This window comes from Agelaius tricolor, unplaced genomic scaffold (genome assembly GCF_023055355.1).
Source record: "Agelaius tricolor isolate 1412-34295 unplaced genomic scaffold, bAgeTri1.0.p SCAF_19, whole genome shotgun sequence".
In the NCBI taxonomy this organism is placed as follows: Eukaryota; Metazoa; Chordata; class Aves; order Passeriformes; family Icteridae; genus Agelaius; species Agelaius tricolor.
In genome coordinates this window covers 443042-470310 of record NW_027269279.1, presented here as the reverse complement: position 1 = coordinate 470310, position 27269 = coordinate 443042, and the positions used below count along the sequence as shown (strand labels likewise).

At 59.7% G+C, this 27269-nt stretch overlaps 1 protein-coding gene and 1 long non-coding RNA gene across 2 annotated transcripts; one reads left to right on the top strand and one right to left on the bottom strand.

Moving 5' to 3' along the window:
- Positions 1-1336: 1336 nt before the first annotated feature.
- HS3ST2 (heparan sulfate-glucosamine 3-sulfotransferase 2) lies at positions 1337-12273 on the bottom strand. Its single transcript, XM_071444738.1, has 2 exons — positions 11746-12273; positions 1337-2582 (listed from the first exon to the last, which is right to left on the bottom strand). Exons 1-2 carry the CDS (start codon positions 12177-12179, stop codon positions 1964-1966), a joined length of 1053 nt encoding a protein of 350 aa, XP_071300839.1. The 5' UTR covers positions 12180-12273; the 3' UTR covers positions 1337-1963.
- Positions 12274-12417: 144 nt separating this feature from the next.
- On the top strand, positions 12418-16240 carry LOC139598396 (uncharacterized). Its single transcript, XR_011681858.1, has 2 exons — positions 12418-12919; positions 15564-16240. It is a non-coding gene; the product is annotated as an uncharacterized lncRNA (long non-coding RNA).
- Positions 16241-27269: the final 11029 nt, after the last annotated feature.

Here is a 27269-nt window from a genome sequence, read left to right as displayed (position 1 = left end):
GGCAGTCCCAGTGGGGAAAGGACCATTTTGGGAGGAGAGGCTGCTCCCAGGCAGGAGTGGAGCTGTGGCTCTGTGGATGTGCCAGTGGCTCTGCTCTCCTGGGCAGGGCACTGACTGCTGATGGGAACGGGCCAGGGAAAGACTCCCTTGGCCCAGCTCATCTCAAGAGCTCTTCAGCCGGATCAGGGACCACTTAAACCACATTCATTATGTTTAACTATTTATGAGCTGATAAATATTGAACAGCTGCTCTCTGGGGTTCAGGCCTGAGTGAACCCATCAAAACACAGCACACAGGACGGGGTGGCTGCTGTGGGGACAGCTGTGCCAGGGATGGCTGCAAGCAGTGGTGTGACAGCCCTGAGAGCAGAGCCCCTGTGCCCTGCCAGGCTGGGCCAGCACGGGGGCTCCCTCTGGCAGCCCCTCTGCTCAGCCTCACATCTCCAAACCAGCACCACTCCATGTCCTCACCAAACCCTGCCATCCTCAGCAAACCCCTGCCCTGCCTCCTCGGCACGCAAATTGCCTGCTTGGGGCTTTTTAAGCCATTTTTAAGAGCTCCTAATGTGCTCTGCATTTTCAGTGCAGCCCTGCCTGTGCCCTCATTTGCTCACCCTTTGGAAAGCTAATACTTGATTTAAGCACATTTCTGCTCCCTCCATTTGTAAGGACAAATGTAAAGTAATTGTTTGATATCGCAGCAGTTTCCTCAGGCTCCAGCTCTAATTTCCCACTAATACAGTATTGTCAGGAGGATCAATCTAACCTGGCACCTTCTGCCTCCTTGGAGTGGATTGGAAATGGCTTTTCTACTGTGAGGCTGGGATTTGTGAGTCTCGCTGTGAATGTTTTTCTCCTTTAAAGGAAAAATCATACAAGCAAATATCCCATTTTCCTGTCAATGGCCATTAATTCCCTCCACCTGCCCATACCTGCCTCTGGGTCCCCTCTCTGCTGTGTCTTCCCCTGCGGCTGGCATTGGCAGAGATGCAGACAGGGCTCTCTTAGGTGTCCACTAATTAACTCCAATTTTTTCCTATTAGAGCTCACTGGTTACTAATCACTCTCAGTAAGGCCTTGCAAACTGGTCCATGATGTGCTGCATCCCTGTGTGGTCCCTGTGCACCATTCTGAGACATCCCAGCCCCGTGCCAGGGGATGAGCCTGGGCAGCCCCAGGCAGGGCTGTGCCACAGCTTCCCCTTGGTCGTGTAGGGCTGAGCCCCTGTCCTGCCCCAGCCCCTGCCCGTTCCCTCGCCTGTCTGGGGGTGGGGGGGCTCCCCGTGGCCCCCCAGCTCTGCCAAGCCCTGTGCTAAGAACAGCCCATGCATACGGACTGGTGGAAGCCACTTTATTTACATGAAGGGATCACAAGCTCAACAAGGAAACTAGTGCCACTATTGTACCCGTAACAGCAGGATTCTGTGCTTTATTCACAGGACAAAATATCAGTACAACATTTTCCATAGATTCTGTGTCAAGCAGATACATCTCACTGTCCTCAGGGGTACACATGGCGCGCAAGTGACAAAGTGCAGCTCTGCCTGCCCAGGACAGGGCCTGGCAGGGACAGTCCCACTGCCACTGTCCAGGAGCACCCATCTGCTTTGGGACACAGAGGGATGTGCTCTGGAGCAGCCTGAGCACGGGCTGCAGGACAGGGCCATCCCCGTGGCCCTGGGGACCATGTGGTGCTCAGAGCAAACAGGACCCCACAGAGGCAGCCGGGACAGGCAGTGCTGCTGGGCACTCATCCCTTAGCTTGGGGGCTGCAGCAGGACTCTGAGTCTTCCTTGTCTTGGTTCTCCGGAGCGCTGCAGACTCCTCAGGGACAGGGGAACCCCTCGCCTGCCTCTGCCCACAATTCTGGGCAGGATGGGCTGAGGGGTCCTGGCTCCAGCCCCCTTGGGCCCTCCTCAGAGAACACCGCAGCTTCCTGTCACTGCAGCTCTGCTCCTGGACACTTACTCCCACCTGAAGTCCTGCCCGACTGTTTCATAGAATTTGATGTTATAAGGTCTATAAAAGTCCCGAAGCTGCTCGATGACCTCGGGGTCTATCTGCACGTGAGTCCTGCCCTTGGACTTGCCAAGGCAGCGGGGCAAGCCGCTGCTCTCTGACTTCTTCAGGCACGGAAAGCCTTTTGTCTTGTTGAAGTAGAAGTGCTTGTCTGTGATAACCCGTTTGATGCCCAGGAAATCCTGGACTTTGCCCATCTCGCCCGCCGGGTCCGTGATCAGCCTCTCGCCGCTGACGAAGTGGATCTGGGACAGGGGGAAGTACTGGAGCCAGCTCTGCAGGTGCACGGCGTACATGCCGATGCGGATGGCGTTCCAGGAGGTGTCCACCAGCCCCAGGCTGCGGTTGCGGAAGGTCAGCCCCTCGAAGGTGGGGATGTCTGGCTTCTTGGACAGCGTCTGCGTGTAGTCCGAGATGGCGCGGGTCACCGGGTTGCGCACCACCACGATCAGCTTCGTGTCCCGGGACATGTTGAAGATGCGCCGCGGGGCCTCCTTGGTCACAAAGTAGCTGGGGGTCTTCTCCACCGTGATCTGGCTGTCAAGTGTTCGTGGCATCAGGCTCCTGCAGGCGAAGCAGAGGGTGATGGTAAGGGAGGAGCCGGGACAGGCACCGGGAGGTGGTGACGGCGCCATGGGGCTGGTGACACGTCCTCTCCCAGTGGGAGCAGGCAGGCACAGACCCCTCCAGCAGCTCTGTGGAGGACCCTGGCCATGGATGGCTTCCAGGTCCATCCCAGTCCCAGGGGACAGCCTGGGCAGAGGATGGGGGCACCGGCAGCCCCACACACACAGAGCAGTGTGTGTCCAGAGCCAGGACGCAGGAGTGGGATGGCTGTGCCACACCACCACCACGAGCAGCCTTGGGGAGCAATGGACAGACCCCAGGGGGCTGTGCCGCTCTGCTGGTGGGAGCTGGGACAGGGATGTGGGGCTTGTGCCCACCAGGGTATCACCCACCCCACCAGGGCCTGGCCCAAGAGCTCCAAATGGGCTCCTGGGTACACACATCTGTTTCTGGCACTGGCAGCTGGGCTGCAGGCCAGGCAAGGAGCACCAGCCTGGGGGAAATGCAGCATCCCTGCAGCCCAGCTTAGCACTAATTAAATCATTTGCTTTGACATCTGAACATCCAAATCAAATAAAAACTAATGGGACGGAAAGATTTATAAATTGGTCTTGTATTACTAGAGTAAACTATCAAATCCACTGCAGTCAGATTCATGGCACTGGAGGTCCCCTGGCTGGAGCAGGCAGGGAGCAGGTAGGGAATGCCTGGCTGGAGTGCGCAGGGAGTTGGGGCAGCCAGGATGAGGCCAGCATCCTTCTGCTGCACCCACACCCCAGCAGTGCCCTGTGGCAGCAGCAGCTGCTGTGCTGTGAGCAGGCACAGCCCCAGTTCAGGTTGTGGAGCTGAACACAAGGCCAGCAGCAGCCAGGGAAAGCAAACACACCGTCCCTCTGTGCATCCCTGCCTGCAGCCATCCCTCTGGAGAGCCCGGGGCACTGGGTTATCCGTGCCACAAACCCAGACAGCTGCCAGGGCCACCAGGGCTCCCCAGGCCGGGCCAGGGCAGTGACCAGGACCCGGCACCTCCAGCATCCCTAAAACACAGCCCATGGCCAGCAGCTTCGGGCTGCTGAGAGACCTGACCGGGAGGAGGTCCAAGAGCAGCCCAGAGCACCTGTGTGAGCAGAGGACAGAGATGAACCCGGGGCATGGCGGGGAGTGGGGGCACCTGCCCAGGGCACCATCCCACGCACCCTCATGTGCTCTTGACCAGCCTCCTAATTTGAGAGAAAACAAACTAATTAGTCAGCATAAATTAGCAGGGCTGGTTCACTGAGGTACCTGAGCATGGATGGTGCTTAATTGGCCTTTCCCACTGCTCTGCTTCAAACCCCATAAATCCTGATTACAATTCCCATTGGTTAATGACTGTCAGGAAGCACAGGCACATGGTTCTATCTCCACATCACAAACAAGTTTCATCATAAATCAGCACAGGACAGCTCTGTAAGTGATTCACTATTACAATATATTGTGGAGGATCATAAAACTGCTGTTTCATTAATGGCTCATCCTCAAGCCTGTTAGATTTTCATTACGTGAGTTATTAGGTCCATGCATTCAAAATACAAAATTACAGGTTCTAATCCATTATGAAAAACACAAAACCTCTGCATAGTAAATTACCGAAATGAGACAAGAGTTGTTTTTTTTAAATGGACTCCCAGTGTTTGCTGCTCATGAGAAACAGAGACTGCTGAGACAACAAAACACAGCACGGGCAGATAAATAAATCACCAGTGAAGCCATGCAAGGGGGAGAGATGTCATCCAGGCATTCATTTTCCCGCTAACAGCAGGATCCCCAGGGCTGCAGGAGCAGGGAAATGCATGGCAAACTTAATTACACCAGACTTTAAAATAATATTTTTGGACTTGTGCACTCACAGGGTTATTTGCATACAAATAGCATGTCACACAGCTCTAAGGCCCAGGCTGGCAGGTGTAGGTGTGAAGGTTCTTGGTGCTGGCCCGCAGTGCGTGGCCAGGGCTGAGCCAGGAGCTGCTCCTGCCGCTCCAGGGCACATCCTGTGGCCCTGCTGATGTCCCCAGCTGGCCTTGGCACTGGCCCCTGGCATGTGCTGAGCCAGCGGTGCCAGCCTGGGGACAGCGATGTGTGAGTGACGCTGGCAGGGGGAGGATGGCCGGGGCACTCGCTGGGCACATTGCTCTGGCTGCAGGGACAGCATTAATTCCTCCCGAGTTAGAGACGGCTTTCATTAGAGCTGCCCAGTTCTCAAAGCCCTTAATTGCCACTTGACACGGGCACTGACACTCCCTTCAGCCCAGATTTAGGGGTTGCCCATGTTAGTGACACGGGGACAGGTGGGTGACAGCCCAGGGGAGCCGCTGTGCCCAGCTGTGTCCAGCTGTGCCCCCACCACCCCAGAGGTGCTGGGCAGCAGCAGCAGAGCCTGGCCTGGCTGTGCCAGCACGAAGGCAGCGGCTTGCCCTGAAGGGGTTAACTCCTCATCAGCACCTTCCCGAGCCTGAATTATTAATTTTGTTATAATCTGCCTTTGGGCACCCTGCGGCCCCTACAACACTCCCACATTAAAGAAACATGCACTCCCTCACTGGCTGCACTGCTTTGATGTTGAACATGCCTGAAACACTCTCCCAGGGAGGAATTTGTACCAAATCTCATCAAACAATTGAAATATTGCAGATAAGAGTGAGGAGGGCAGTGCCCACTGATAATCCCATCACTGCCCTGCCCGGAGCAGCTCTGGGTCAGCCCCTGCTGTGTGCAGAGCTTGGCCTGTGGGGTCCTGGCTCCATCTGCTCAGTGGCATAGAAACAAACTGCTTAATTTGGCAAAAGCCCCGAGTGCCAGCTCCTGTGGTGAGGGCTCTGCGTCCCCCTGTGCCAGCTGATGGCAGCAGCAGAGCAGGGGGGGCTGTGAGCGGCTCTCCAGCTTGCTGTGCTGGGAGGCGAGCAGGGGAGGCACAGGAGCTGGCACTGCTCCCAGCAGGGCTGTGCCAGGCCATGCTGTGCCATGCCATGCCATGCTGTGCCATGCCGTGCCATGCCGTGCTGTGCCAGGCCATACCATGCCGTGCTGTGCCAGGCCATGCCATGCTGTGCCATGCCGTGCCATGCTGTGCCAGGCCGTGCCATGCCGTGCTGTGCCAGGCCATGCCATGCTGTGCCATGCTGTGCCATGCCGTGCCATGCTGTGCCAGGCCGTGCCATGCCGTGCTGTGCCAGGCCATACCATGCCGTGCCATGCCGTGCCACAGGTGCACACACAGCTGACAGCACCCTCAGCTCCTGCCTGGCACCTCTGCTAGGCAGGACCGTGGGTGGCAGTGGTGGATGAAAGCTCCAGCAAAGCTGCTTCTGGTAGCTTCGGGAAGTTGGAACAAAACTGGTTAAACGTGTGAGAACCGAGGTGTGATGGAAACAAAAATCTCTGGCTGAGAGATATCCCGGGGTCACGGGGGACAGCAATGCCCTGGCTGGGGGCTGCACCACCCTGCCAAGGCTGCGAGGGGCTGAGGGGACAGAGGGGATCCCCAGCAGCTCTGCCACGCTGGCACCCCACGGGCTGGGCCAGCTGGCCCAGAGCTGGGCACTGCCATGCCCAGCAGGACCCAGTGGCTGCATGCCCAGCCTGCAGGGACAGCACCGTGCCCACAGCCACAAACACCCCCCGAGGGCCCCTGGCAGCAGTGGCTGAGCCCCACGGCCCTGCCACCACCCCACTCTACTGCAGCCACGATTTAATGATGGAGCAGCTCCCTTTAATAAATGTTTATGTTCAAAGAATTTACACCAGTGCTTGCAGACAGCTAATGAGGGACATTTCCATGCATAAAAGCAGAGCGAACACAGTAATTAACTTTGTTGCTGATTCATTTTTAATCATTTAAATGCTCCAGAGATTTGCAGTGTCCTTTAAGTCAAGAGATTCTTTTCCAGAGGGCACACTGCCATTGCCCTTCACAGACACACACCTATGTGTGACTCTCACCTTCCTCAGCACTGGTGGAGGGTCTGGCAGAGGCCAAGGCAGCTCTGAGGGCAGCGGAGCTGGCAAGGAGCAGGAGGCAAGGGAGGGCTTCCTGCACAGCTTGCACCGAGCCTGGCTCTCAGCCCTGCTGGGGACTGCTCTCTGCTCATGGACACTGCCCAGAGGCTCCCCCTTTCCCATTTCCAAGGCAACTCCTTCCACAGGCGAAACCCCAAAACTGAATACTCGGTTTTAAAACCTCTGCCCGTGCCCCAGCTGCTGCAGCAACTCCCAGGCCAGTGACCTGTGGCAGAGCCATGGTGACCTCCCTGTGCCAGGTGAGTGCAGAACGACCAAACACAGACCCCTCCATCCCAGCAATGGCTCCTGTGGGCTCCCCATCACCCAGAGGCCCTGTGAGCAGCTCTGGCCCTGCTCCCTGTGTGCTCACCTCTGGGCACACACTGTGGGCACAGCCTGGCCCCACCATGGACACCCAGGGCCACCAGGGCCTGCTGGCCTTTTCTCACCAGCCTCCCATGGTTGTGCCAGGCCACCAGCAGAATTTGGTGCTTCCAAAGCAAGGTGAGAACAAACTGCAGATTACAGCAAGGTGAAGGAACGGAGCTGGCATACACATCTTTAACACCGAAGGTGAGGCAGCCAACATGAGCTCATCTCCAGCATCTCCCCCAGCTCCTCAGACAGGGAGGCTCTCCTGGGCCGAGTGAGGGCCCAGCAGCCCCTGGCCCAGGCCGGGCCGGTCAGCAGGAGCCGTGCAGGGGCAGGGCAGAGCCCAGGGAGCGCTGCCCGGCACAGCTGCATGCAGCACTCCCTGCCGCGGCTTCCAGGCACATTCCCCAGAGCCAGGGCACTCTCTGAAGTCAAGGAAATTTCAAAGCATCCTTGAAGCTGCTGCCTTCTTCTCTTCTCGCTAATTAACTTCACCCAAATGCACTGTCAGTAAAGCCCACAACCAAGTCCCGGGCAAAGCCTAATGGGCTCCCATTTGTGCGTGTGCCAGCCCGGCCATTAGCCGGCAGCAATTAGCAGTGGCCGGGAGCAATTAGCGTCTGCCGGCTCCGTGCTTGCCCTGCCGCAGCGCCGGGGCTCGGGGACACGGCCGGGTCCCGCAGGGTGCTCCAGCCACGCTCCTGGGGCAGCCGCAGCGCCGGGAGCACCGGAGCAGGGCAGGCAGGGCCGGGGCAGAGCCGCAGCAGGGCCGAGCTCCAGGGACCGGTCCCGGCGGCACAGGAGAGCCAGGCCCGGCCCAGGTGCCACCCCTGCGGTCAGGGCATTCCGGCAGGTGGCTCTGTACAGAGCCAGAGGGCTCTGCCCTGCGCCAGCACCGCCTCAGGGCTCGGCCGTGGCAGCCACGGCATGGGGGCAGCCGGGCTCAGCCTGCTGCTGCAGCCACTGGGAAAAGCCCCTCTCTGCGAAAACAGCTCTGGGGCGCCCGACAGGACCACTCCGGAATCCTGAGCAGGAAAACGGCACCCTGAGATGCTGCAATTAGAGCCACTGCTCAAAGTTAACGGCAATTTAGATCACACCATCTTCCCTGTGTTCTGGAAAATATTGAAGGTTATTGGCCAACACTACTTGCAGCAGGAAAAAGCTCAATATTGAACATTTAGTGCAGGATTGGTAATGAATCGATATTCCCCAGAAGCTGCTGTTTGGTTTCAGTTGTCTTAAAACAGACCTTGCTAAAAATATCTTTCCTGTAGTGTATCTGTAGCTAATGAGGTGGATTAGAGAGTGATGGGAACTGGAAGCAGCACGGGGCTCAGGGTGTGGAGCCGGTGAGCGGCAGCCCTGGGTGCTGGTCCCACACGGGGAGCTGGGGCTGGCTCTGCCCAGCCTTCATCCCCCTGCACAGGGAGCCCAGGTCTGCCTCTGCCCAGCCTTCATCCCCCTGCATGGGGCACTGGGGCTGCCTCTGCCCAGCCTTCATCCCCCTGCATGGGGCACTGGGGCTGGCTCTGCCCAGCCTTCATCCCCCTGCACAGGGAGCTGGGGCTGGCTCTGCCCAGCCTTCATCCCCCTGCACAGGGAGCCCAGGTCTGCCTCTGCCCAGCCTTCATCCCCCTGCATGGGGCACTGGGGCTGGCTCTGCCCAGCCTTCATCCCCCTGCACAGGGAGCTGGGGCTGGCTCTGCCCAGCCTTCATCCCCCTGCACGGGGAGCTGGGGCTGCCTCTGCCCAGCCTTCATCCCCCTGCACGGGGAGCTGGGGCTGGCTCTGCCCAGCCTTCATCCCCCTGCACGGGGAGCCCAGGTCTGGCTCTGCCCTGCCTTCATCCCCCTGCTCGGGGAGCTGGGGCTGCTGCGGGCCATGGCAGCAGCTGAGGCAGAGGCACCATGAGAGCAGCTGTGAACAAGCATGACATTTGGAGAGGCAAGGGCAGGCAGATGAGGAGGTGTCCCCTCCCGCTAGCTCTGCCATCTCTGCGTCAGACAAATGCCAGGGCAGGGGGAAACGTGAGAAAATGATAACCAACGTTTCTGGAGCATCAAAGGGGCTCAGTTCTCACGCTACTTGCAACCGCACCAAAGACCAGCTTGGTCTCTCCACTTGGGTCCCCACTGGGGCACGAGGGAAAGACACAGCTGACTTGGCATCAGCAGCCAGGGCTCCCACAGGCAGTCTCTACACACACCAGGGAATGCCTTCACCTTTGCCTTTCCAAGGGGTCAGTGCTCTGGGCAGCCTGCAGGGACCACCCTCCACCAGGCTGGCAGCGCCGGCTCTCCCCAGCCAGAAGCTGGAACACAGCCCCAGCCAGGCCAGGGGCAGCCCCCCACCCCGGGCTCCGGGCAGGCAGCCCCTGCAATCCCTCACAGCCCCCACATCTGCTGCCCCAGCCTCTGCTCTGTCCTTCTGGGCCATGGCCACGGGCAGGACTCTGCTCTCTGCTCCCAGGCTCTTGGCAGAGCCACAGCAGCTTATCCCACTGTGGGTTAGACCTGCTCCACATTAATTGCTCCAGTTGCAAGGAGAAAAATCAATTCCACGTTTTATACTTTAGCAGCCTCTGTGCTTAAGTTTTGGCACATTTGTCAGTTTAAAAAAAATAAGGTAATAAAACCAAGGAAGTGTCATTTAATTGTTTTAGCTGAACTAATTTGCAGGCCCCGCTGCTCTGGCGTGATCTCTCTATTGATCCAGACAGAGCTGGGCCCTGGGGCAGGGCGCTGCTCACCTGGCCACGCTCCCACTGCTGCTCCAAAACCACCCTGCCACGGCCACAGGCTGCATCCCTCCTGGTCATGGACAAGTTCCTTCACATGGAGAATCCCAGATGAACAACGGCTCAGGGCGGGAGGCTGGCTGGTCAGCTGCACACTGCTGCAGCCCCTCAGTGCCAGTGGGAGGGGAGAGGGCACAGCTCCTGGTCAGCACCATCCCTGGGGTCCCCAGGTGCTCCTACATGCCCCAGAAGGGTCTGTCACTTCATTCAGGGCAGGCTCCGTGTCCCAAACCTCGTAAGGGGGGAGTGTCACAGGTTCAGAACTGCACTGCCCGTGAGGCTCCTAGCCCCACATTTCCCACACTGACAGCACACAGGGGAAGCACAGCCCACATCGGTCACAGACACAGGGATGTAGGGAAGGATCCCAGCTGAGGATTTGGGGGGTTGCTTCCCAGCTAGGTGCTGAGTCCATGGAGCTCCCCTCTGAGCCAGGGGCTCAGCCAGGACCCATCTTCTGCTCCATCACCCATCCTGACACTCTGGGTGTCTTTCAGAGAGAGCAGTCCTCACATGCCTGTGCTGCAGGGCTGCTCACAGCTGCAGGCTTTTGGGGGATGCAGGAGGGGTGACAGTGCCTGATGTTGGGGGAGGACGTGGGAATGACACGGACCTGCCAAGAGGCAAGAGCAGATCAAGAGTATTGCTGTAGCTACTCTCTGAAGAGCAGGAGGAGCAGGGCATGCTGCAGGACACCCTCAAGAGAAGGAAATAGCTCCCATGAGCTTCACCTGTGCCTGTCTTGGCTCTCCTGTCACCTGCCACCGGTCCCAAAGGATCTGAACACAGGGCAGCAGCGCTGCAGGTCTCCATGCATGCCTGCACTGCCTCTCAAGGCACGAGCCCCGGCCACCAGGACCCGAGCAGAGCCGGGAGCGAGCACAACGTCACCCTGACTTGCACCTGCCTGCCACTGGGCACTGACCTGCTTCGGAACTGGGGACATCCCTGCCAGGAAAGCGCCGTCAAGATGGAGGCAGGAGGGCTTGGTGTGACCCACAGGCCGCCTCCTCTGCCACCACGGCGCCCCGACACACGGACAGAGCCCTTTCCCCTGCTCTGAGCACAGGCAGCCAGGGCCAGGCCAAGCCCCACTCTGCTTCCCGAGGCTGATGCCCAGCAGAAGCGCCGTGGCCTTGCTCCAGCACCCAGCAGTGTCCCAGAGCACAGCGAGCGCCGCTCGGGGAGCAGGGGCTGAGCCCATGGGTGCCGTGACCTGCTTACAGCAGCACTGCCTCTCCCAGAGCGCCCACTGCACCTCACAAAAGCCCTCATGGAAATTAAAATCCCACCATCTCCTGCTGGAGACACACTCGCTGACCTCTGCAAATGATTAGAGATTCCATATAGATCCACAGTCACTCGAGTTCGGAGAGAGGGGATGGCAGAGGACAAGGACTGTCCCTCTCAGGAGCCGGCGATCAAAGCCGGCAGCAGAAGGGTGCCGGGGCGCACCGAGCAGGGCGGCGGGAGGACAGTGCATCCCGTGCCGGCACTCACGCGTTTTGGAGAACCGGTCACCCAGGCAAACGTTTCCTCAGACGGGATGGAAGGGATGCCCTGGCATCGTCCCGGCTCCGGGGTGCCTACCGGCAGGGCCGGGGCTCGGGGGGCTGCCGCCGAGAGCCCCGGCGAACGGGCAGGACCGAGCCGCGACCCGCTGGGCTACAGCAAGAGGAGATTAAGGAAAACTCCCGGAGTGCGGCCGGGCGACAGCCCCCGCCGCCCGCCCGCCCGCCGGAACCGCTCCGGCCCCGCCGGCTCCATCGAGCGACCGAGGAACGCGGAGCCGAGTCCGCACCGACAGCGAGAGCGCCGGGAGAGGAGAGGGGACGGGCAGCGGGGCGGCGAGTGCCCGCTGTGCGGGGGGACGGGGATGCTCCGGGACGGGGGACGGCCAAGGGGTGCCCGGGGCGGGCGGGGGCCGGTGCCGCAGCCCCCCGCCCTCACCTGTACCACTCCAGCCCGCGGTGGTAGTTCCTGTCGAAGAAGTGGGGCTCGGTGCCCAGGGCGCGCACCTCGGGGTGCACCCGGATGAACTCCAGCACGGCGCGGGTGCCGCCCTTCTTGACGCCCACCACGATGGCCCGCGGCAGGCGCTTGGTGCCCGGGCGGGCGGGCCCCGGGGCGCTGCCGGCCGGCGGGGCGGGGGCCGCCCGCCCGCACGGCCGCGACTGCTGCAGAAGTTTCTTGGCGGCGGCGGCGCGGGCGGGCGGGCAGCGGGCGCGGGGCGCGGCGGGGCTGCCGCAGCAGCACAGGAGGCTGTAGCACAGGTACGAGCAGGACAGCGACAGCGTGAAGAGGACGAGGACCCTCCCTGCCAGCCGCCGGGACGGAGCCGGAGCCACGGCCGGGGCCCGCCCGCTCGGCGCCCTACGCGCCATGGCTCCATGGGGCCGCGCCGCCGGGCACGGCGGGCCCCGGCCCGGCGCCCCGGCCCCGGCGCGGCCGCTCCGGCATCGCCCGCGGCTACGCGGCGGCGCGGCCGGGCCGCCCGAGGGGGCCGCGCCCGCCCCGGCCCCCCTGCGCCCGCCGCCCCGCCGCGGCCATCCCCGCCATCGGGCGGCGGCGGCTCCGCGCTGCCTCCGCGGGAAGTGCCGGGGCAGCGGCGGCTGCGTCGCTATTTAAGGGGCCGCCTGACGTCAGCGCCTCCCGGAGCCCCCGCGGCCGCTCGGCGGCCGGTGCCTCCCCCGGGCCGGGCCGGGCCGGGGGTGCCGCCGCGCACAGCCCTTGGGACCGGCCCGGTGCCGCTGCGCTCGTCCCGTCCCCGGTCGCGCTGTCCTGGCCGGCCCTGCCCCGCTCTGCCCCCACATCCAGCCCTGAACCGCTCGAAGCAGCGCTCTGGAGCCGGGGCAGCCGCCTCCGTCCCCGCAGCCGCGCACCCTCCGCCCGGGAGCGGCGAGCAGCGGCGAAGCGGGCTGAGCAGCCCTCGCCGGCAGCGGCAGCCGGGGCTCGGGGCTGCCGGGGTCACGGCCGGTCCCGGGGTGCCCCAGCCCGGGGCCAGAGCCGCGCTGCCCGAACAATCCGGCCCCGAGGGGAGCGCGGCGGGGCCGCCCCACGGTAGCAGTCGCTTCTGTCCTCGGGAGGGCAGGAGGAGCAGCCATCGGCCGCCGCCGTGCCGCCGGTAAGTAGGAGGGAAAGCTTTAAAGTGACGCATGAATTAAATTTCACTGCCGGGCTGGGGCTGCTCAGCCCCGCCTGTCCCGGCTCTGATGCCCCACACGCAGGCTGAGCCGGGAAGCCCACCGGCTGCGGCAGACTCTGAATGCGGACTGCTCCATCCCCATCCCCATCCCCGGCTCCCCTTTTCTTTCCTTTCCCCTTGCGCCCCGACATCCCAGGCTTCCGCTTGGCTGCTCCTGCTGAGCCAAAGGGCTGCGTGCGGCACCGCTTAGACATTAGCAGCCATCGCTCCTGCTTTCTCAGCACTAGAAGCTTGATCGGCTGCAGAAAAGTACTTGTCTTGTTCCTTGGGAAGAAGGATGATGACAGGGAGAGACAGGCAAGAAGTGCCAGCCCGACACAAACGAGGATGCCGCAGGCTCCCGGCTGCCAGTCCAGGCAGGGACCAGGTTCCCTCCTGTGCAACACCCAGAACTCGGTGCAGACCTGAGAAACAATGGAAAACAATGAAAAGCAGTGCTGCCTGCAGCCTCTCACCTGGCTGGGGTGGGAGCGTGGCACTGCTCCTCCCTGGGAGCAGGAATGGAGTTTCCAGGAAGACCTGTCCTGTTGCCTCAGGAGAGCCCTGGATCTAGAGGATGGGCTGAGTCCTTGTGGAGACAAACCTCATCATCCTCAGTGACCCACGGGTGTTTCTTTTTGGGACATTGGGTGCAGTGTGCCCTGGTCTGTGTGGCAGCAGGTTGTGGCAGGCAGGGCTGAGCCCCAGCCCCTCTGTGTGGCTCAGAGCAGGGGGATGGAGCCAGGGGCACAGCACCAGCCCCTGGGCGACCCCTGACTGATGTGAATGCACCCAGGGCTGGCTCTCCCCCTCTCACATGCTGCACCAGAGCCAGCACAGGGCTGGGCAGGGCCCTGGCACTGGCAGAGCCTACAGGACCTCAGCCTGGGCCACTGCCCTGCCCGGGCAGCAACAGCAAGGGTGGAGGTACCTGAGGGGCCAGGCATTGGCAGGCTCTGTTTTCTACGGAGGAAAGTATCTGTCACTTAGTTCCTCTCCGTGACAAACTGCCAAATCTGTGGAAAGTTGCTTTTTCCGTTTTAGATCACCACCTCCATGTGGTGATCCAGCCTCGGCAGCAGACACATTGCCTAAGCATGAACATTAGAGGCGTCTGGATAAATAAAGCTGCTGCGGATGCCTCAACACCTCCACGTTTCTCTACTTGCAAGGGAGGAATGTTTTGTAAAGCCGACAATTTTGCTTCCAGTCTTTGTATCTGTGCAGGGCACGTCTTTTCCATGACATGTTTGCTGTTTACGCCCCACTCCACATAAACAACAGCTTTCTGGTGCCATCAGCACGCTCCCGGCCCTGCTGCCTGTGCTAACAGAGCCCTGGGAGCCAGCCCCCAGCGGGATCCCAGAGCGGGGTGCCAGGCTCTGGCATTGCAGGGGGAAAGAGCCCACTGGATCACTGCAGAAGGTACCCCCTCCTCAGCCAGTGCCTTGCAGCGTGGGGCCTGGAGGAAGAGCTGGAAACATCCTGCCTCCTTCTGCCCCCTCACCTGGTCCTTTGTGGAGCTGCTGCTGCATCCTGCTCCCAGCCTGATACCATCCTCTCCTTCATCTTCTCTTCCCCACCTCCCTTTGCCACTTTTCAGAGTCCCACCAGTGCTCCCTCTCCTCCCCATCCCTCTTGGGCCCCTGGCTCTGTTCCCAAGCAGATCTTTCCCATCTTGCCTCCTTCATCACTCCCAAGCTCTCCAATCTCTGGCTGTACATTTACCAAAGCAGCTAGGGACCCCAGTGCCTTGTCTGACACTAACCCTGAAGGACCCCAGCCTCCTGTCCCTCCCAGGCCACCTGCAGCTCCTCGATGCTGCTTTGCCAGGGCAGTTTCTCCTGCTCAGAGCAGCGCTTGGCTCACGGGACTGTGGGGCTGTGGCCAAACAGCGCTCATGACAGACACCACAGAAGGGGTTTGGGGCCTGTCTTCAGGCCTCAGGCCAGCCCCTTTGCCTTGTTTCCCCTCTGAGAGACTGATCTCACCATAGCATGAACTGACAGCAGCAGGAACCACTGCTGGGGGCTCACAGCTCTGTGTTTTCCAGGGAGGACCTGGTCCAGGGCTCATCCCAAGAACAGACAGCTGCCAGGCAGGCAGAGAGAAAAGCTCCCTACAAAGTGTAGGGATCAGGAGATTATTACAGAAATACACAAAGTTTGTGCCAGGGTCACATTAAACCTAAAAGAATAGGGAAGCAATAAAGTGCACACTAGAAAGAACAAATATGATTAAAAGTGGTGTCCTGCCTGTTATGTCTCCATGTTGAAGGCAGAACAGAACAAGTTTAGAATTTATTTCTAGAGCCAAAGAAATTGCTCAGTGCCCAAGTGTCACTGTTAGTCCAGTTTTCTGCATCTAATATTGATGTCATTAAGAACCTTTTGGTTCTGGGCTGACAAACTGCCACCTACCCTTGTGTTGGGAATCAGGGGCTGAGCACTGCACGTGCAGGGACAGGGAGATCCTCAGCGCTGCGGGGCAGCCAGAGCTGAGCTGCTGCAGCCTCGTGGCCCCGATGAGATCCTGAAACAGACTACAGGCCTCAAGTGCCTCCCTGTTCTTCTTGTCCTGGCAGGAAACTTGGAGCTGCTAAAAGGACATTTTGGCATTTTGGAGTTGGGCAGTGGAGCAGAGGGATGCATTGAGCCAGATCCGTGGGCAGCTGTGAGGAGGATGCAGGGATGGGGATCGGGGCTGATGGTGCTCAGAGACTCGCTGCACATCCCCAGGATACTGTGGACACTGTGGGGGCACAGGCCAGCAGGACTCAGCCATTCCCAAGCACTGCCAGCACACTGGGGCTGCATCCTCGCTCCCAGAGTCCCCAGGATCACCGTGGCACCGTCAGCCCTCAGCACTCACCGGTGACTCACTGTCACACTCACACCATTTGAGTGGTGCCCTCCTTGGTGGGAGCACAGGCTGGTGCTGCAGAGGGTGGGAGTTCAGTCCCAGCTACTGGCACTCAGCTGCCCTGGCCCCTGGGCTGCTCCTGGGGGCTGCTCCTGGCTGGCACAGCCCCTCGGCTCCGTCACACCCCTCCCAGGCTGGCTGGCACAGCTCCCAGCTCTGCACTTCGGGGTCTCCTAAGGCCAGGGGAGTCTCAAAGTGCCTGTCAGACAGCAGGATGGAAGTGCAGGCTGTGGAGCTGCCTTCAATTGGGTCTGAACTCCTGTTAAGCCTCATTAATCAGTTGTAAATGCACTGTATTCTCAATAAGGTCAGAAACAATAAATTTAATTTTGACTCTGACTCAAGCTACTTTGGTCCTAATTCTGAGCCTCCTGCCCAGCCGGAGCAGCCAGCCCTGGCTGTGCTGCACAAACTCATTTGATTCTGAAATGCATTTTTAAGCAGGATGGAGTGGTGCTTAAAAGCTAAATGGCTTCCCCCGGCTGTAATCACTGCTAAGAGTCCTGGAATGAAAGGGATAAAGTCTGGGGGCGGGGGGAGGTTTTAATCTCACTGAGTAGATTACAGAGATTACTGCAATTTAATCCTTACATATCTGTCACTGACGCTGCAAAGACCATAACCGAGGTGGGCACGGGTGTGCCGCCCCCTCCCAGCTCTGCCCCTCATGCTGCCCCCCACGCCACGGCCACTGCTGCTCCTGCTGGGGTGAGGTCCAGCGGGCACTGACCCCGGTGCTGCCTCCTGACTGTGAGGATGCCGGGGGCCTGGCCCTCTGTCCCAGCCGTGACCACCTGGGCAGGGAGGGCAGCAGCTGTGGGCCTGCAGGCTGAATCCATGGCACTGGGCACCTGCTGGCCGTGCGGGGCTGGGAACGCACCAGAACCTGAAGGAAAGGAGGGAAGGGCTCTGGGAGGAGGCAGTGCAGGCAGGCGAGGGTGACCCACAGGTTCCCTGTGTCCTGTTGCCCAGGGAGGGTGGCTGGATCCTCCCTCTCCCCGTGAGCATCCCTCCTGCCCCAAAGGAGCCAGAGCCGCCTCCCTGGTGCCGGGGGCTCCAGGCGGCTGTTCTGGGTCTGTCAGCGCAGGCACGGTGTGCACAGCACAGAAATGATGCAGTGGCAGGGTTCATCTGTGTGCTGCGGCAGGCGGGGACCCTGTAACCATCTCTGCTCTCATCACACACCAGCACGGAGCTCTCCCGGCTCTCCGCAGCGCCTGCTTAGGGTAAATCTCATTATCATTCCTCGGGGATCACAGGGGCAGGAGCTAGCTCTCCAATAACTAGAAATATCTCTCTGGCTCACAGACCTTCACAATTATATTTAACTGCAAATGAGGAATCTGTACTCAAACACAAGCTGGTAAATTTTTTTTGAAGCTTGTTTTCAGTGTCACCTCATGTTCAGCCCAGCTCTTCCACAGCTCTGTAACCCCGTCCTTGCCTTACATAAACTTGAAGGCAGAAAATCAGAACTGAGCTGCCCCGTTCCCACCAGAGGGACAGGACTGGGTCACTCACTCTTGTTCCCAACACTGCTGCCTCCTCTGGCACCATCGCTGGGTGGAGGAAGGCCTGCCCTCCTCTTCCTCACTTCACTGAGGCTCCCCCTCCACATACCAGGAGGTGTCACTGCCCGTGTTGAAAGCTTTGGGCTGGCTAAAAAGCCACAAAGGACCAGCAGAGCAGGACGTGCTGGCAAAGGTCTGGGGCTGTGGAGGCAGCAGCTCCTCTCCCAGGAGGGGTCCCTGCAAAACCAACACCAACCCACCTGTGCCATCTTCAGGGACTGCTGGGCATCTGGGAGTGGTTCCCTCCTCTTGTGCCCTCTGGGTGACCAACCCATGGCTCTGGTGCAGGGGGAACTGGGCACAGCTCAGGGGACCCACCTGACCCCCACAGAGCCAGCACACGCAGAAGGTCCAGGCAACACCAACCCCTGCACTGACAGCCCTGCACTGCTGGGGGCTTTTAAAGCCTCCCCAAGAGCCAATTGAAGTGTCTTGACTGACCTCACCTGGGGCTCGGGGGCCCAGAGGGCACCTGCACCTGCACGGGCTCGCCGTGGGGATGCTGGACAGGGCCATGGCTGCAGGCTCGGGGGCAGCCAGGAGGGACAGGTACAGGGCCGTACCAGGGAGGGACAGGTACACGGGAGGTTGTGGCAGGCAGAACAGCAGAAGCTTTGGTGGCAGCTTTGCACTAAAATTAACTCGTTTGACAGCAGTTTCTGGTGCATTTCCATGGGCTCCGGAGCTGTGAGTGAGTGCAGGGCACAGGTGGGAGTGAAGAAGTGACGTGCTCCCGTCTCGGTGCCCCGTGGTGCAGCTGCTGGGCAGGGATCGCTGCCAGCCCGGCCGGGCGGAGGGGCTGCGATCGGCAGTGTGATGATGGTCTCCCAGCAGCAATACTTGCCCTGAGCCTGCCCTCCGCTCCCGGCAGCCTGCCGGCTCTGTGGCTGCTCTGCACCGGTGGAAACAGCCCGGAACAGCCTCTCCCGGCAGCGCTCTCTGTCTTTGCCGGGGGTGGCAGAGGCGGCGGGCAGCCGAGAGGGCTCCCAGCTCGGCATGTTCAGCGCTGGCCCATTCCCGGGGCCCTCCTGCAGCAGCTCCGTCCGGATCCCTCCCGGATCGCAGCCCATGGGCTCTGTGGATAAAGGCTCTTTGCAGCGAGGCTCCGGCCGTGCCCGTGCCAGGTGATAACGCAGCCCCAGCAGGGTCCTGGGGACGGGCTGCCCTGCAGCTCCCCGGGTCAGGTGCCTGTGCTGGCACAGCGGGCACTGACTGCCCCGGCAGGGCTGGCACTGCCCTGGCTGCTGGGGGTTCTCCTCCCGAGGCTGCCCGGCCCGGCCCGGCCCTGCTCGGCTCGGCCCGGCCCGGCCCGGCTCGGCCCGGCCCGGCCCGGCGGTGCCGCTCCGGCAGGCGCTGCCCCGGCTGCTGGGGGTTCTCCTCCCGAGGCTGCTCGGCTCGGCCCTGCTCGGCTCGGCTCGGCCCGGCCCTGCTCAGCTCGGCCCTGCTCGGCTCGGCTCGGCCCGGCCCTGCTCGGCTCGGCTCGGCCCTGCTCGGCTCGGCTCGGCTCGGCCCGGCCCGGCAGTGCCGCTCCGGCGGGCGCGGGCGGAGCCGCGGGGTGCGCTCCCTGCCGAAGGCGCGTCCCCCATGAGCGCGCATCCTCCAGATCAGAAGTTCTCTCCAGCAGGAGTACTTTGAACACCCCGCCTGCTATTTTTAATGGGATTGAAAAGAGAACAAAACCATTTAAGAACTTGAGGAATCAAAGCAAGTGTCCCCACGTCACGCCCAGTGCTTGCAGCTATATCCTGATTAATGACAAGAAAGAGTGGGGAAACAATATTTAATCACACCCTGTTTATACTAGAGCCAAAAATCAAAGCACTGCATTCCTCTTTCATGAGAAAAACGAGGTGGGCATTTCCCCTCTGGTGATTAAGTTTCCTACTACAAGCACATCAATTTCCTTGATTTGGCATGGGGTCCTCGATCATGCCACAAATGAGGGTTTCCTTAGCAGCAAAATATTGCAGACCCCCAGCCAGATCCATACACAAGACACCGATGTCCATCTATCATTTGTCTGGATTATCTCCATACACATCTCCTCGGGGAGATGGAGATGAGGCAGCTGCAGCCAAACCACGGCTAACGATTGGCACAGCTGCAGCAGCCCGGGGCACCGCGGGGCTCTGGCCGCTGGCCCTGTGTCCTCTGGGCTCGCAGCCTGCATGGCCACTGCTGCCCGTGTGATGTGCTGAGGAAGGGTGGAGCGGGGCATGATGCTTTGGTGGGCAGGACCCTGCAGGACCAGACCTTTGCGGTGCCGGTGCCAACGTTGCAGTTCTGTCACTGGCCAGACCCGTAGCAGGACCCAGGTCCTGTGTCACTGTGGCCACACCGACTCTGTGCTGAGGAGGGAGCAGAGCGGGGTCCAGCTCTGGCAGTGGCCAGGGGTGATGCAGACAGAGATGCTGTTGGGGCTGCCGTGGGGACCCCAGCTCTGCTCCCAGCCCAGAAAAGTGGGTCAGGGAGCTCATCACCTCTGCAACACCCACTCCCTGCGTCCCCTGACTCCCCCCTGCCTACATTGATTTGCTTGGGATTCCTTGATTAATTAATGTCAGAGAAATGCAAGGTCTGTTAATTACCTCTGATTAATTAGGGTGAACTTTTAATTGTATCCCTTAGCTGAGATACGCTGTTCAATAGGTTCTGTAATTAGTGACCCAGCAATCTCTGTTAAACCAATTAGCCCAGTGTAACAAGTGTAAGGAGCTGGGGGCTGCCCAGCGGGCTGGGGTGCTCCAGCAGCCTCACACAGGGCCCTGCCTGTTGGTGCCATCTGTGCAGAGCTGTGCACATATTCAGATTTATGTCCCACATCCCAGGAGATGATGGCTGGTCACGGTGGGCTGGCCCTCAAGTGCAGTGGTGGCAGGGGCTGAAGTGCCCTGCACTGACTGGGATGCCCCATGCTCTCCCCAGGGACTTCAGGGGGTTCCAGGTGCCCAGGAAGCTCCTCTGTAGGCTCTGAGGTAACTGGTTAAGAACAGCCCAGCCTCCATCCAGAGGTCAGCCTGTTACCTGGCTCACTCTTCATGACGTCCTTCTGTCCTTCCACCCTTCTGGCCTTCCTTCTATTCTTCCATCCCTCTGCCTGGCCCTTGCTCACTTGAGCAAAAGGCTCTGGCAGGCAGAAGAAAACTTTCTTCCCATTGACATATTTAATCATCTAGTGCAGTTTAATATCCAGGTCAGGAAGCAGATGGCGAGGAGCCCGGCTGTCCTGGCAAGCGGGGACAGGAGCGGCTGTTTCCCAGCGCCTGCTTGGCTGTGCCAGCTCCATTGACTGTGCCAGCAGCACCAGCCCTCGCCCACTCCCACGCCTGCTCTGCCCTGCAGCAGCACCCAGCAGGCTGGGCCACGAGGCCACACTGCAGAGATGGGCACTGACAGCACAGGCAGGCTGGGGCACATGCTGCTCCAAGAGCAGAATCCCTCAGGGAAATGGGGGCAGTGCCCGCTCATCCCAGGGCTGGGGAGTGCCGCCACAGCGAGCGCCCTGACCTGAACTCCCCCTGGGCTGGGGGCCACATCTCAGCATGGATAAGCAGGAGCTGAGTTGGGGGCTGCACGGCTCCCCAGCCCTGCCAGGCTTGCCTGCAGTGGCACGGCCGTGTGGCACGCAGCCCCAGCAGGGACTGGGTTGTGGCCTCTGGCTCCACACATTTGTCCCACTGGTGAACGGTGCCCCCGTGCCTGCCTGGCACCACCGGCACTGCCACTGCCTGGAGACTCCTGTCAGAACCACCCAGGCCCCAGGAAGTCATTAGTAATTAATTTGGTTTCTAATCTTCTAATCCAGCTGCTCCTTGATTTGATAAGCAAAAAATCTGCTTTGGCCACATGGTCTCTGTTGCATGTGCTGTGTCCCCACAGAGACGCTGGCAAGGACAGTGCCACCCTGAGCTCGAGGGCCAGCATGGCCCTTTCCTGTGGCAGAGGATTCCGGCCCTGCCAGCTGTGCCACGCCGTGCTCTGCTGTGCTGTCCCTGGTCCCAGCCCTGAATAAAGGGCTGAGGGTCCACACGCCCCACCTTGCTCTTTCTGGACCTGGAGCTGAGACAAGACAATTTACACTTCTGTTTGAGGCTGGGAGCCGTCATGCACCTCAGGGGTCCGGGAAAGGAGCCTGCCCTGTCCCCGGCGCTGCTGTCCATGGTGTCACTGTCCCAGTGGTGGGCAGGTCACTGGCTGCCCGTGCTGCAGTGTGCTCAGTGCCCTGGTCCCCGCACCCCCGGCCCCAGCAGGCACGGGCCAGGCGCTGCCCACGGGGCCAGCAGCTGTGAGCCGTGTCCAGAGCAGCCAGCAGCAGGTCCACAGCACACCACGGGATGAGGGAACATCACAGATGAGAGCCCAAATCCTTCATTAAATCCCACATTAATCTCTAAGAACAGCGATGTCAAAAATCTTAGCAGCAAAATTAAATTGTGTAGCCATATTTCAGCTGCACAAAATCAATATTAATTATGGTGGGACTGACATTGCTGAGAAGGGGTCTGACCCAGTATTTACCGCTGCAGTCCAACTCCAGCTTGGCAACTTGTTTATATAAAACAACAGCACATGTTTTTGTGGCAAACAGCCTCAATCCGGCAGGTGCTGGGGCTGAATACAGATGTTCTGTATCAACAACCCCCCGCAGAAAGGACACAGGAGGGAGACACTGGGAAGGCTGCGTGCAGCTGAGCAGGAGGGGAAGGTGGCCATGGTCCCTAAAAGGGGTCTGCGGGTGGGCTCTGTCCTGGCAGCACCGTGTCCTGCTGGCATTGCCGCCCCTGCTTCTGCCCAGCTCCCCCCAGCCTCTGCACGGGCTCTGCTTCCTGGGGATTTACTCTCAGCCAGAATGAAGCTCCTGTCAGAGGGTTAAATCCCATGTTCAAACACAGCTTTTCTCTTAGTTACATTAAAACTGAGTCTGAGCAGGTCAAAAGTCCATATGGGACATGGCAAGCTCGGCAGCCCTCGGGAGGACTGCTGCCTTCCTTCAGCAAGGAAGGACCTGTTTTACCCTGGTGTACCCACCCTGCCTCGGTGAGCTCGAACCAGAGAGCTGAAATGTGGTCTGCAGCTGAGCCTGCCTGCCCACCCTGTTTGCCCTGCCTGCAGGGAGGTGGGATGGCTTTAAGGGAAGGGATTTGATTGGAATGGCTCCTATCCAGTGTGGGATTTGGGGGCAGAGGGAAATTATTGCAACTTAGTCATTGAAATGTCACTTGGTGCAGGGGAAGCTGTGCAGGAATACTCCTGGTCAGGCCATTGCAAATTGATGCCCACCAAAAATCCTGACCTTGGGCTTGCAAGGAGGGGCTGTGGGCTGAGTGTCCCTATGGGCACTGGACAACAGTCGGGGGACATGGGGAGTGGGACATGGAGAGGGGGACATGGGGAGGGGACATGGAGAGGGGGACGTGCAGAGGGGGACATGCAGAGGGGGACATGGAGAAGGGGGACGTGCAGAGGGGAACATGCAGAGGGGAACATGCAGAGGGGGACATGCAGAGGGGGACAGGCCTTGGCTGGAGCAGCCCATCTGGTCGGGCTGGGTCACACCTGGCCAGGGCAGAGGCCCTGCTGGCTGGATCACAGCAGCCTGTAGGGGAACAGGGGTGCCAGGGACATGCCCTGACCCCCGAGGCCGTGGGGCTGGGCTGGGCTCTGTGCTCCATGGCACCAGCGCGGGCTGGCTGGGCGTGGGGCGTCCCTGCTGCCTGTCGCAGGCAGTTAGTGTCACATTATGAGATGATCCAGAACAGGGAGACTGGGGCAAAGGAATTAAAATGGGAGGGAGAGTTTTAATTAGAGAAAGAAGTCAGAGTCCGTAATCAGCTGGGTGAGTGACTGCCTGCTGTGGGGAATTCTCCATATGTCAAATGGCATCAATCAAAATGCCACCTCTTATACAACGGCCTCTGTGCAGGAGGAGGGGCTGCTGGCCCTGTGCTCAGGGCACGGCTCTGCCTCGGGCAGGGCATTCTCCCACTGCAGTCCCTGGGTTCCCGAGCACCCCATGGCACAGGGCAGCAGGGCCAGGACCAGCCTGTGCCGTGCCCAGAGTCCTGCACTGGGTGGCAGAGTCATGGGGGGTTCTCTGTGCCCTTCCCCAGGCCTCCTCCGGCCAAGAGGAACAGAATGGCTTCTTGGGGGCCATAGCCAGCCCCCGTGCTCTCTCCAGGTTCATCGCAGGCACCATGAGCTGCTGCAATCCTTTGTAATGGTCAGCAGGACAAGGGCAGCACGTGTCCCAGTGTGCTGGGGCAGGAAGGGTGTGCAGGCAGCAGGAGGCTGCAATGTGGGTCCCTTTGGTCCTGTGTCCACCCAGAGCTCCAGAGACCCCTGGTGATGCCTGTCAGCAGCAGGGCCCAGCTGAGCCCAGTGTGACAGAGCCCAGAGGCAGTGCCACGGGAGATTCCTGACACCAGCGGGGCCCAGGGGCTGCCTTGGCCTTGGCCTTGGCCTTGTCATTCCTGCCACGTCCCTCCAGCCACACCTTGCACTCCTGGCAGCCTCAGTGACTCCCCCATTCACGCTGGGCTGTGTCCAGGGAATGTCTGTGGGTGTTCCTTTAGAAACGTGCTTCATGCACCAATAGCTTAACAGTGCAGAGATGAAATGGTTCATGCTCTACATTTCTCCAGGAGGAGAGTGGCTTTCCTGGAGATGGAGAATTGGAGTGGGAAGAGGATCCTTGCCATGCTAGGACTGAGCAGGATGTGTGCAGGATGTGTGGAAGCAGGAGTGACAGGAAGCCAGGGCAGCCCTGTGGGAAGGGTCCCCCTGTGCTTTGGCCACTGAGGCGCCACATGTCCCAGGGTGTCCCCTCCATGCTGCCTGAGGATGTGTTCCCAATATGTCATGGGGGGCTGCCCCCCAGGGCACCCTGCCCTCTGCCCCTGCTCAGGGCGTCTCACTGTGCCAGCAGCTGAGCTCAACACTTTTGACTCTATTTATTACTAAAAAATTATGCAACTGGGTCGCATTCCTGCTATTTTTTATGCATGAGCCAAGCAGCAAATTCCATTATTTAAAAAAAACTGTTTTAGCTAGTGATGCACTAGACCACGCAAGTAAATGCCCAAAATAATTCCAGCTGACACCTTTATGAAGGCAGAGTGAAGTTTAAAGTCTACACAAGCCTTTCATTTGCAATTTCCCATCCCTCCTAACAAGCACCTGGGAACTGTGCTGCCATCTGGCTCATGGATCCCCTTTCCTGGCTGTGCCTGTGCCCATGGAGGGTGCAGCCCCCGATCTCCTGCCCTGAAGGGGAGGCCTTCAGCCTGGAGACTCTGCTGTGACAGCAAACAACATCTGCAAACATCTGCAAACAGGGTGCGGGACAAGGGACAGAACAAGATCTTTAAGGGTAAAAATCATGCAAAGAGGTGGGGAGAGGCTGAGCTCCCCAGGCAGGGGGATCCCAGAGGAAGCTCCTGGGGTTTTCCTGCAGCTGCCTGGGTACCCTCTCACCCCTGCAGGGCACACAGGAGACCATGGGACCCTCCCCAGGCAGGAGCAGCTCCCAGTGAGGGACAGAGACAGGGTAAGAAACACAGGCACTCCCTCTCCTTGCTGTACATCACCTCCTCTGCCTATTGATGGGTGGTTTTTGGAGTTCTCTCTGCCTGTGGTTGGTGGCTGGTGCTTTGTCCCCTGAAGGGTGGCTGTGCCGGAGGCTCGCTCTGAGTGGCAGTGAGGCTGGAGTTAATCACACCAACCTGATTATTTCCAGCTCAATTCCACCCTTTGGCCTGACCTTGCTACTTTAATGAACACGATGCTGAGCTTTGTCTTACCATAAAAAATTTTGGTCGACCCCAAAAGTAAAAGACGACAAACAAACTCTGATACAAATAACCTGGCCTCTGTGGAAAGCATCAAAGGTAACTCACCAATTAGCCCTTCTCTCACCAAATAAATCATCGTGCTCTGGCACCTGACCCTGGCATGGCCGACATTTCTATAACCCATTTGCCACTGTTCATGTATCAAATGGCTTTCAGTCACCCTAAATTTGGAGATTCTAATCTCCTATATTAAGTCAGTGGTTCTTAGTAATTCTTAGTGATTTTATTTTTATTGGCTTTGTAAATCAGAGTTATCCATGTCAGTGCCCATGGTCAGGGAGAGAAGCGTTTGTCTGTGAAATTGGGTTGACACAGCCCATTGAGTGTGATGATAAGAGGTGATTTGCAGGGCTGGCTGGACAAGCCATTTACACCCAGCAGATTATCATATCACAATACAGAAGTTTTGTTACTGGAAGAACAGTGGAAGCTGCAGAACATGCAAAGTGGGGAAGGGGCACTCCTGCTCCTCCACGCTGGTGCTGAGCCCCTGGCAGGGGACAGGACTCATCAGAGACACAGCATAGGAAAGGAGGAATAACACCTGTGCCATCAGCCTGCCAGGAACGTGCCAATGCCCTCAGACCGTGTACAGATCCTGCTGATGACTGACCCGTGTGCCCCAGCCACCAGGAGCATCCTCACCTGGGAGAGGAGGGGCTCCCAGACACTGAATAATATGCACTGCTTTTAAGAGCTATTGTGATATCTAATTAGTTTCAGGGTCGACACAGATTCCTGCAGAGAACTCAGTACCCCTGGGGAAACAACCTGCAATAAAAAGGAGCAGCAGCCCGAGCTGGCACTGCCATCGAGCATGCTGCAGCCCCAGCACCAGCCAATGGTGATGTGAGCCCAGGGTGGCAATGTGCCAGCCTCTGCCTGATGGAGCCCTGAGGAGCCCCTGAGCTGCATCAGCTCCCTGCAAGGGCAGGGCTGAGACATGCCTGTGCCCACAGCACTCCTGTGCCCCCGTCCCTGCAGAGGGGATGGAGGGTGTGGGGGCACCCAGAACAGTGTCTGCTCCGGGTGCCAGCCTGGGGCAAGCGGTGGCACTGAGGCACAGCTGCAGTGGCACTGAGGCACAGCTCCAGTGGCACTGAGGCACAGCTCCAGTGGCACTGAGCACAGTTCCAATGGCACTGAGGCACAGCTGCAGTGGCACTGAGGCACAGTTCCAGTGGCACTGAGCACAGTTCCAATGGCACTGAGGCACAGCTGCAGTGGCACTGAGCACAGTTCCTGTGGCACTGAGCACAGCTCCAGTGGCACTGAGGCACAGCTCCAGTGGCACTGAGGCACAGCTGCAGTGGCACTGAGGCACAGCTCCAGTGGCACTGAGCACAGTTCCTGTGGCACTGAGGCACAGCTCCAGTGGCACTGAGGCACAGCTGCAGTGGCACTGAGGCACAGCTGCAGTGGCACTGAGCACAGTTCCTGTGGCACTGAGGCACAGCTCCAGTGGCACTGAGCACAGTTCCAATGGCACTGAGGCACAGTTCCAGTGGCACTGAGCACAGTTCCAATGGCACTGAGCACAGTTCCAATGGCACTGAGGCACAGCTGCAGTGGCACTGAGGCACAGCTGCAGTGGCACTGAGGCACAGCTCCAGTGGCACTGAGGCACAGCTGCAGTGGCACTGAGGCACAGTTCCAGTGGCACTGAGGCGCAGCTCCAGTGGCACTGAGGCACAGCTCCAGTGGCACTGAGCACAGTTCCTGTGGCACTGAGGCACAGCTCCAGTGGCACTGAGGCGCAGCTCCAGTGGCACTGAGGCACAGTTCCAGTGGCACTGAGGCACAGTTCCAGTGGCACTGAGCACAGTTCCAATGGCACTGAGGCACAGTTCCAGTGGCACTGAGGCACAGTTCCTGTGGCACTGAGGCACAGCTGCAGTGGCACTGAGGCACAGCTCCAGTGGCACCGTGCTCCCTGCTGTTACAGCC

Excerpts from the sequence above, each read along its gene's own strand:
- HS3ST2 (XM_071444738.1), bottom strand. The coding sequence starts at position 12,179 with ATGGCGCGTAGGGCGCCGAGCGGGCGGGCCCCGGCCGTGGCTCCGGCT. Across the intron at positions 2,583-11,745 it reads CGCGGGCTGGAGTGGTACAG|GAGCCTGATGCCACGAACAC; the intron begins GTGAGGGCGGGG and ends CTTCGCCTGCAG.